At 50.6% G+C, this 10,637-nt stretch overlaps 1 protein-coding gene and 1 long non-coding RNA gene across 2 annotated transcripts; one reads left to right on the forward strand and one right to left on the reverse strand.

Moving 5' to 3' along the window:
* Positions 1-3,797: 3,797 nt before the first annotated feature.
* Positions 3,798-6,609, reverse strand: NQO1 (NAD(P)H quinone dehydrogenase 1). The gene is given in 3 exon segments (XM_007062453.4): positions 3,798-4,106; positions 5,608-5,763; positions 5,830-6,609. Coding segments are annotated over 3 exon segments (678 nt in total). The 5' UTR covers positions 6,043-6,609.
* LOC119563686 lies at positions 4,053-6,703 on the forward strand. The gene is made up of 3 exons (XR_005222216.2): positions 4,053-4,858; positions 5,595-5,756; positions 6,587-6,703. It is a non-coding gene; the product is annotated as an uncharacterized LOC119563686 (long non-coding RNA).
* Positions 6,704-10,637: the final 3,934 nt, after the last annotated feature.

Consider the following 10,637-nt stretch of genomic DNA (forward strand, 5'->3'; position numbering starts at 1 on the left):
TTGGAAAGAGCCAAAGTGCCTCAAGTGTCCAGCATTTCCTGTTTTTTCCATGGCTGTGTCCACCAGCCACCCCCACGCCATGTGCCTGGGTGACAAGACAGCCTCATTCCACGAGTGGGTTCCACATTTAAAAAAACCTGTCCTTTGTGGGATAAATAGCAACAGGTGTCAGAGGCATAGGACTCACTCAGGAGCCAGAGTCCTGCACCTCTGGGTACTTTTGTTTATGCTGGGAAAATTTTCAAACAAACTAAGACCAGAGAAAATAGAGCAGTGGAGTGAGTCTGCCCCCCTGCAGGCGCAGTGCAGAGGGGATTGCTCAGACATTGAACTAACACCATATTTGATTTTGTCCAGGAAACAGCAAGAGGGAGAGTCAGAGGATGCATCTGCAGCACGTCATGTGCAATTCACAACTAACCTCGGGTGTAACGGATTGTTCTGAGTGCCCTGGGGGAGACCAAGGGACACAGCCCTTTTCCTGTTGGCTGGGCAGGACTGTCTTCCCCACGCATGTGCTGAGGCTCAGGATACTGCGTGGAGCAGGCAGGGAGTTAGTCAGAAGCTTTAGCCCTCTACAGTGAAGAGGGCCGAGAGGGTTTTGTACTAACAAAACCTTGAAACAACCAACCCCTGCATCATAAGTGCTCCAGCCTGCAACCCTCCAACTGTTCACTCCTCACTGGGACCAGTTAGTGCTGAATCAAATGTTTGCAGTTCACCACAATTAAGCAGATTTATACAGAATTTATATGAACGTAGTGAGGACTCAGGCAGAGACCTGAAGGGGGCAGTGCTAGGTTCAGATCATCTTTGCTGTCAGGTGGCTCTCCCGTCCCCCCCCTTTTGATCAAAGGCTGGGTATTCCCTGAGACGTGTCTCTCCCCCCATCGTGTACAGCTGCAGGTTGGGTGGGGTAAAGGGCCCTCTTTCAAGTTCAGTCAACTGCTATCTCTGGCTCTATCAAACTCGGTCTCTGAGTGGGGAAAAAAGGTTCCTTTGGGTCCACTGGGATTAGAATATTGAATGCAAAAGAAAATATCCCACCAAGGCCACGTGTGGCTACTGGGGCTGGGAAAAGCCAGCCAGGCCCTGCTCTGAGCTGACATGCAGAAAGAGAGAACTTGCTTTGTGCCAGCCGCACTGCGAGTTTGGTCAGACTTTTTCCTCTAGCTGGTCGGCTGAGCCGTGGGGTCTGTTCTCCCTCACTGCCCTCCCAGCTACTGCACACACACACACCAGCCGCTTGTCTCCTATTGCTCATTTGCAGAGTGAACTGATGCTCGGGTGTAGAGTCAAAGCTCTGCCAATGCAGGGGGAGGAGTGTTTCACGCAGCTACTCCTGTTAGAGCCTAAAAACCCACCAGCGGTTTCCTGGGGACGTTACTCTGAGGACCCCAAGAGCCCTCACCTGTAGGTTTCTCCCAAGTTGAATGGCTGCCTCCAGTGAATCACTATAGCGATGGCTGCGTTACTGCTCCCTTCTCCTCTGTCTATGCTGCAGCTCCGACCAACCAACAGCTGGCATGTGCCATCTAGTGGCTCAGCCCTAAACCTCTCCTAGCTGCCCAGCTGTGCTGGTCTCCTTCAGAGCCAGAGGTGGCAGCAGCAGTGGCTGCTCCCTTCTTTCAACAGTTCCCAAAAGGACGGGCCCAGCACATAGGTGCCTGTTGGAATGCAGCCCAGGCCCTTCTGCCTGTTGTTCTGCACATGGAGAGCGCCTTGCTGACAGCACACCCACCTGGCTGCTGGACCTGCACACCTTGTGTATCATCTCCCTGGGCCTCACTTCCAAATCCAGTGAGGAACTCTCCAGGGATAGGGCAAATAGACCCTCATGTATTTTAGAAGTGAAGGAAAATCTGGATTGCAGTCGAGGACGTTAGGACTACCTGCCAAGTGATTGCAGGCTAGTCTCTTAGAAGCCAGGCTCTCGGGGTGTGGCTATGGCACGCTAGCTCCTGGATGGGAGAGTCTGAGGGTCCAGTAGTCAGGGCGGCCTGTTCTTGTAGAGCAGAGCTGCACAGTGTGCTCTCTAAGGCACATCAGAACATTCCAGTCTGTGTAGGAGTGAAGCGAGGATAATTTCACACCTTGCGCTGGCCCTGAGGGAAGCTGTGTCCCTTTGGCTAAGAATCAGACCACCAAGGCCACGGAAGTATTCTCCTCTAATGTAAAAGGAGTGACCCTTCTCCCACTAGCAAATTCTAAATGTGGGCAAGGGATACACTCCACTTCTTTTATCAGTCCAAAGAGCAGGCTTGAAGTGGCTCAATGGCTTCTTCAACACATCGTGATTAAAGGGGGAATCTCCTCATCACTCATCCATGAAACTTAATTGTGCCAAGAGATTTGCAAGCATAATACCTGCATATTACCATAGCCCAGGGCTACTGATGATCAGGTTTGCACTGATACATATGCACTTACAGGACTGCACCCTCCTCCTGGCCTGGCCACTGCCCAAAGGGGTCTGTGAAATAGCTTTTGGCACTGCCCTCAGACCCTACCAAATTTGAGGCCTTACCCAGGAAGAGACAGGGCCAGCAGTGCCAGTCCTCTTCCTGAGGTTCAGCCTAGTGGCTAAACAAAGGCCAAACATTTTCCTCCCAGCAGCCAGATCACCTTCCAAGCTGTGTGACATCTTGAAAACGTAATGAAAACCAAGGTGAGCTAGAGAGGGGACAAAACTTGTGTTATTCAAGTGACCTGATGGAGATTCTTGCCCCTATTGTCCTCCTGGTATTGACTGAGGTAGCACCTTGAGCCAGCTTGTACGCTTTCAGTGATGCTGTTCCTGCAGCAGGGCTACACTTAGCAGCCAATGTAGAAAGACCAGTAGAGATGGCTGTGGCTTTTCTCTGCTCTTTGGAATGGTGGACCCAAGACAAATCAGGGAGGTCTCTAAACCCAATGGAAACCTTCCTTGCAAGTAGCAGGATCATAAATTTAGACAGCAGAGCAGGGACTTCCCTCCAAAACAAACAAGGGGCGTTTCTAAAAGGGTGGGGGAGAGCGAGCCACCGAGGGAAGGGGAAATATAGTGAGTGAGGGCCAGGACCTTGGGGAAAGGGCCTCACGGAAGGGGCATGGCTAGGGTGTTCAGTTTTGTGTGATTAGAAAGTGGGCAACCCTACACACTTGAGGGGAAGGCTCTGAGTTACTACAGAGAATTCTTTCCCAGGTGTCTAGCTGGTGGGTCTCACACCCATGCTCAGGTCTAATGAATCACCGTATCTGCGTTAGGAAGGAATTTCCCCCCAGGTCAAATTGGTAGAGACCTCGGGGGCGGGTGCAATAACTCAGTGCAGGGGTTGTCCAGGCCTGAAGGTCACCCACTGAACGCAAGGGCAAAATATATAAAATAAGCAGTACCAATAGGAAACATCTTTATTTAGAATCATTGTGTTATGCATGAACAGAGAGCTTACACTGTACGATACCAAGACCACCAGGGTAGTGAACAGCAAGCACCATGTAATAATAGGGAGGCAAGATTCCCAACTCATCCCACTCTCAGATGCTATTGGAACCCAGTAGGTTAATTACCGCTACCTGACTGGAGGAGGTATGGCACTGACTCCTCCCTGAGTCAAGGGGAGATAGGAGTAGCCTGCAAGAGGCACCAACGCCCCCATGAGGAAGAGGTGGGAAGAGAAGAAATGCTCTCCTCATCCTACGAAAGAGCAGAAAGGCGTTTGAAAGTAGAGTAAAGCCAAGAGACCTGCCACCATGGCAGAGCCACACAGTGATAGAGACCAGAGAGGAGCCTGCTGGGCTTTGTGTCGCAGAGGAAGCTATTTCTTCTGGGCTTTGACCTGGCTGTCAGGTGGAATGGCTTTCCCCAGGTGCTGCCCCACACTCAGCCCATATTTCTGAGCTTTCTGGCGGTCCTGCACCTCCTGTTTCAGCACAAAGCCCCCTACGTAGCTCAGATCAAAGTTGCTGTCTGGAACAAAACTGATAGGTTTCTCTTCCCAGATAGCTTCCAGTCGCTTCTTCCAGTCCTCCAGGATCTGCAAACGGGCATCCTCAGGAGCGTGACTAATGCTGTAGGCGATTTGGGGCTCCTAGACTTGCAAGCCACAGAAATGGAGCAGGCCACTCTAGAGTGAGAAAACACAGGAAAGCTCTAAGACTGCCAAGGCTTTTATTTGGGCAGGACAGGCCGCCTTCAGTTCAAGGCTATTACAACTACTGGAGAAGGCCGAGAACCAAGGGTAACAGCACATACTGGTACCCTCAGGGCTTCTGGTTTGCTATGAAAATCTAATTCCTCAAGTTATGTCTTGTTCTATGGGTTTAGCTGTACAGCAGGAGGGGTGACTTGCATCCCCTTGCGCTGCAGGAATTTTGGCCTGGAGTTTTATAGATTCCAAGACCAGAAGGGACAATTGTGATCATCCAGTCTGACCTCCGCTGTAGCATAGGCTGCAGAATTCCCAGCACATAGCTTCTAGAAAGAGATCCAATCTTCATTTAAAAATTGCCCATGATAGAGAATCCACCAAAACCCTTGGTTGGTCCCATGGTTAATTACTCTGTTTCCCCTCTGATTTTGTCAAGCTTCCAGCCACAGGATCTTGTTCTACCTTTGTCTGCTAGATTGAGCAGCCCATTATTAAATATTTGTTCCCTTGGAGGAACTTAGAGCACACTCATCAAGTCACCCCTTATCCGTCTCTTTGTTACACTACACAGATTCAGCTCCTTGAGCCTATCACTACATGATTAGAAAACCTGCCTTATAACCAATGTCGTGGCTCTTCTCTCAAATTTACAACATCCTTCTGGACTTGTGGGCACCAGCACTGGACACAGGATTCCAGCAGTGGTCGCACCAGCGCCCAATATAGAGGTAAAGTGACCTCTCTGCTCCTACGTGAGATTCCCCTGTTCATGTATCCCAGTCAGTGTTTCACTGAAAGCTCATGTGCAGCTGAGTAGCCCCCAAACTCTTCCCAGGCTCCAGTCCTCCAGCCTGTAAGCAAGGCTGACATTCTTTGGGCCTAACTGTACACCTTTATGTTACCCATACTAAAACGCAGTGTTTGCTTGGGCCCAGTTGAATGGGACTTTTTAGTTTGACTGTTTCTCTTCAGTTCCTATCTGTGCTTCAAACAGGCAAGCAATACCTGCCAGCAACCCTGAGCCTTCCTCACCCCCTGTGCACACAGGTTGGACCTGACCCCAGTTTCCCAAACTAGCACTGTGCCAGGGGCTGAGCAGGGGGATTCTGGCACAGCAACCCAGGGATAGAGCCCTGCATTACAGTGGAGTCCACCTAGATGTAGAGAAATGGCTTTGGGCCTCAAACCGCCAAGCCTACCCCATATCTAGTCTCTTCTCCAGCTGGCTGAGCCTATCCATCTCCACTGAAGCCTTGCCCTGGGGAGTTCCACAAGCCAGTGTTCGGTTCTATTACCCACACCACAGGCAGATACACATATACGTGCTAGCTTCACCCTCTGGGGCAGGAGGGATGGATCCTTCCCTTTACAGGGACACTATCACCTCTCCCACTTTCCAGAATAGTGTCTGGTAACGATTAATGCTTCTCTTTCAACCCAGGACTTTCCCCTTTCCTCTGGCAGGGCGAGATGGTACCTGGAATATCAGAAGGTCTGCAGCTTCGAGCTTCTTCTGTTCTGCTACAATGTCGCTGCTCAGCCGACCTTCTGCCCATGCCAAGGCTGTCTCAGGACCATACTTGAAGTTGTTGGGGTCTTTTGACTTACCTGAGATAGGAGACAGAGGTCAGTGCTAAGAACAAAGATGGGAAATGCTGAACTTTAAGGGGAGTAGTGATGTTCAGTACCAGTATGGCACAGGGTTAAACTTCATCTTGTATAGGTCAGAAATGGTGACACTCCAGCCTCTCTTCTGCAGCACGCCCACAGCAGCATCTTTCATGGCATGATTGAAGGAGTTCTTCTGCTCGTGTGCCAGCACAATCAGGGCCTTTCTTCCTGCAAAGCACATCAGCAAGCTAGAGCCCTTTCCTCCTTTGTGGGAGAAAGGGACACCCAAGAGACCAATCATAAAACTGAGCAGCTTTTCTATGACTTGCCTTTGGGGTGACCAAGAACTGACTCTTTAGAACAAGGGGACTGACTATTCTGTGCGCTTTCATAAACCCACAGGTGTCACTCAGAGCATTGCAAGTGTTGTGTGATTAGTATGTGGGACTCCCCTACTGTTCCTAAGAACTGTGCACAGATCCTAGCTGATGCAACAGTCCATTCAGCAATTGGCAGGGGTGGGGGCTGCGTACATGCCTCCCTCCATGCACCCCACCCAGACACATGCTCCTAGTACATGCCGTACTCCAGACTCGGCAACAAATCTGCATCGAGGCAGGAGGGATTTGGGGGCAAAGGGGAGGACAAAGTATATCCCATAAAACCCTGTCTAGCAAAACTTCATACATCAGCCCAACTTGCCACCACCTCTCCTGGTCAGCCAGGGATCAAGCTGTCATGGACAGTGGTCCTCACAGGGCAGTACCGTGATACCAGACCCTTGGCCCAAACCTCATGTTACAGCCTGTAAATATGAAATTTATTTGCATTACTGTGTCCTCTAGGAGCCCAATGGGCTAGGTACTGCACCTCCAGAGCAAAAAAGATGGTCCTTGTGCCAAAGAGCTCCCCAGCCAAGTAGAAGACAAGAGACCGACCGACAGGGGAGCATGAGAATCAAGGAGATAACGTTGGTTGGCACAACAGGTGATGGCCCCAGCAGCCCAGGGTCCCATATGCACCACAGGAAAGGTGGGTTCTGAAGGAGGACACTGCTGTGTGGACGTTCATGCGAAGCACCTCTCGTGCGAGCCTGTAGGTGCCGGTTTGAAAATGTAACTGGGCACTGGAGGCTGGCACCACTGGCTGATTGATCAGAGGCAGAAGTCGGCCTTTCCGTACTGACTGAGAGGTGACAGGTTGGGTGGTGGCAGGCCATGAAGGGCCTTGGAAGGAAAGACAAGTAGCCTGATAAAGAGGAACCAGTGGAGGGATACAAAGAGGGATGGTGCCGTAATCCTTATGAGAGCCCGGACAAGAGTTTTAGCTGTGTGGATGGATCAGAAAGGGGCTCTTAGATGTTACACACAAAGAATTGGGAAGATTTACTCAGTCCGAGTGACAGGCAGGGAGGTAGTAGTGTCCAGAGAGACCAAGAAAGGAAGTAAAAGGGAGAGCAAGAAAGGAAGTAGCAGGGAGAGCAAGAAAGGAAGTAGCAGGGAGAGCAAGACGAAGAGCTCTGGTTTAGCCATGTTGAGCTAGAACAAACAGCTAGACCTCCACAAGGTGCTGTCAGAGAGACAGGCTGAGCTTTTCGTTTGGACAGGAGAGCGAGCTCTGAGTCGTCAGCATCAAGATTGTGGTTGAATGTGTGTTTGTAGATGTGATTTCTCAAAGATAAAGGGGTAGAGGGAAAAGAGAAGGGGGACCAAGGACCGAGCCGTGTGCACCCTCCACAGAAAGCTGGAGGGATGGGGAAGGATGAGGAGGATCCTCTGAAGAACACAATGAAGGAGCAATTAGAGAGGTAGGAGGAGAACCAGGAGAGGACAAGATTTCAAGGAGAGGAACATAATCAATCGTGTCAAAGGCCAAGGAGGATTCATAAATTCCAAAGCCTGATGGGACCATTGTGATCATCTAGTCTGACCTCATGCATAACGCAGGCCAGGGACCTGCCCTAAAATAATCCCTACAACCTATCCTTTGGAAAAACATCCAATCTCAATTGGAAAAACTGCCAGTTATGGAGAAACCACTATGACAAAGGTTAAGATTTTGTTGCTATTATTTTTAGGAAAAGTCGCGTACAGGTCATGGGCAATAAACAAAACAGAAGGTTATGACTTGTCTGTGACTTTTACTACAAATAACCAGGACTGCGGGGGAGGGAGAGGGACTGACAGCTCCAGCTCCCGCTCCCAGCACCAATGACAGCAGCTTACAGCTCCAGGGCCCCCGCCAGCATGGGGCTGAAGCGGAAAATGTCACAAAGGTCTCTGAAAGGCACAGAATCCGTGACCTCCATGACAAAAATCTTATCCTGAACCATGACCCTTGAGAAGTTCCTCCAAGGATAGTTACTCTCACTGTTACAAGTTTACACCTTTTATTTCCAGTCTGTATTGTCTAGCTTCAACTTCCAGCATGAGTTGGATCGTGTTAGACCTTTCTCTGCTAGATAGAAGATCCCATTTTTCAATATTTTTCCACCATGTAGCGGACAATACGCTACAGACAAATCAAGTCAGCCCTTAACCTTCTCTTTGTTAAACTAAGTAGATTGTGCTCTTTGAGTCTGTTCCTATCAGGCAGGTTTTCTAATCCTTTAATCTTTCTCATGGATCTTCTCTGATCCCTGTCCCATTTATCAACGTCCTTCTTGACTTGTGGGCACCAGAACTGGATGCATTATTCCAGCAGCTGTTGCACCAGTGCCAAATACAGGGGTAAAATAACCTGTCTACTCAGACTCAAGATTCCCCTGTTTATGCATCCCAGGATCGCATTAGCCCTTTTGGCCACAGCATCACAGTGGGTGCTCATGTTCAATGGATTATCCATCACGATTAAGGCTGCAAGTCTGTCACAGAGGTCATGGATTCCGTGACCTCCATGACTTCTGAAGTGCCCAGTGCGCCTGGCTCAAGGGCAGCTTGGGCAGCCCTTGCACCAGGTGCACTGGCCGCTGCTGGGGCAGTCTCGGGCCACTGCACCCCACACCCCTCCAGCAGCAGAGTTGGGGTGTGGGAGGGTGCAGGGGGTTGGGGCATGGGATGGGATGAGGTGGGCTCTGGGTGACACTTATTTGGGGGGTTCCCCAGAAGTGGCGACATCCCCCTTGCTCAGCTGCCAGGTGGAGGCGTGGCCAGGCAGCTCTGTGGGCTGTGACTAAAATGTAGCCTTAATCATGATCCCCAAATCTCTTTGGGTCACTGCCTCCCAGGATAGTTTCTCCCATCCTGTAAGTGTGGCCTGCATTCTTTGTTCCTAGATATATACATTCAGCCATATTAAAACGCATCTTGTTTGCTTGTATCAATCTATCCAAATCATTCGGTCAGTGACCTGTCTTCATTATTTACCACTCTCCCAATTTTTGGCAGATCTGCAAACTTTTACTGATTGATTTTATGTTTTTTCCCAGGTCATTAATAAAAATGTTAAATAGCACAGGTCCAAGAATTGATCCTTGTGAGACACTCCCCCCAGAAAGGTTTTCACTCAATGATTCCCCATTTACAAATACATTGAGACCTATCAGTTAGCCAGTGTTTAATCCAGTTAGTGTGCCGTATTGGTTTTTCTGTTTCTAGTTTGTTTGTAAGGCTGCTTGTCTTGAGGGAAAGAGTGAGAGGTTAGGGAGAACAATGAGGTCAGCACGAGAGGGCACGCAAGCATGATAAGGAGATGGATGACTGGGGCAAGCGGAGGAGAGCAAACAAGTGTGTGTGTGTGTGACAGGAGGAGGCGAGAACTGCAGGGGGAATGCAAGCCAACAGGAGGGAGAAAGACATCTTGTGTCTTGTCAACTTTCTTTTGGAGGAAGTCTGCGAGATCCTGAGCAGAGAGAGAAGTGGAGACAGGAGACGAGGGTTTGAGGAGTGAATCAAAGGGGGCAAACATGCAGCTGAGATTGCAGGCCTGGAGTTCAGCCAGCTGGAGAAGTGGGGTTGTTTAGCAAGGAAGATGGCAGAAGTGAGGGAAGAGATCATGAATTTGTAAAGGAGGAAGTCGGCCTGGTCAGGGGATTTCTGCTGGAGATACTCCACAGCAAGAGTGAAGGCAGCTGATGTTGGAGATAAGCCAAGGCTCCTCTGGCTCCCTGCCTTGGAGCCGCTCAGCTCAACCCCACCATGACCTGGGCACTGTCTGCCCAGCAGTCTGCAGCACCAGTCCACTCCCCATTCCCTGCCTGGTCCTAACCACCCCCACTCCTGGGTCCACCCCTACATCATTCCAGGGGAGGGCCTAATTTTCAGGCTCCTAGCATGGGACAGCCGCAGAAGATAGCAGCTTGGGTAGGGGGCTTCCCAGGCAGCAGGGCCCATAGAAGCCAGTACTGGCTGGTGCCACCAGGAACCAGCCCTGTGCCATTCAGTGTCTGAGTTATGACCATGAGTTCCCTGACCTGGGCAGGGACTAGCTGGGGAGGGGGAGGGGAGCACTTCCCCAGAGCCTAGTAGGGGGCTCTTCCTTTCCCCCACCATGGGCAGCCCCACCTGCCTCTTTCCCTGTAGGGTAGCCCCCACCCCCCAGGAAAGAAACCAGGAGAGCTCCCACAATATGCTACCCTCAGGAATCTGGCAACTCTGATAGTTGCCCAGGGTGGTAATTGCCAGCATGGCCTGTGCGTGGGAGGGAAGGAGATGGGGGTAGGTGCTTGGTGAAGACCAAGTCAACTGATCAGCCCCTTTGGTGAGCAGTTGAAGCAGGGGATATAACTTGCCCTTGGCAGTGGGACTGACTTCTGTGTATTTGGGAGACAAGTGCAAAGGTGCTGCCCAACTGTGGGGAACCTCTCAACTGCTTCTATGTTATAGTTTTGAACCCTCTCTAACAAAACTCATTCCCCTGTCCACCAAGCCCAGCCTCTGGTCTCTAGACCCCAGACAC

Source organism: Chelonia mydas, chromosome 12 (assembly GCF_015237465.2).
Source record: "Chelonia mydas isolate rCheMyd1 chromosome 12, rCheMyd1.pri.v2, whole genome shotgun sequence".
NCBI classification, from domain to species: Eukaryota; Metazoa; Chordata; order Testudines; family Cheloniidae; genus Chelonia; species Chelonia mydas.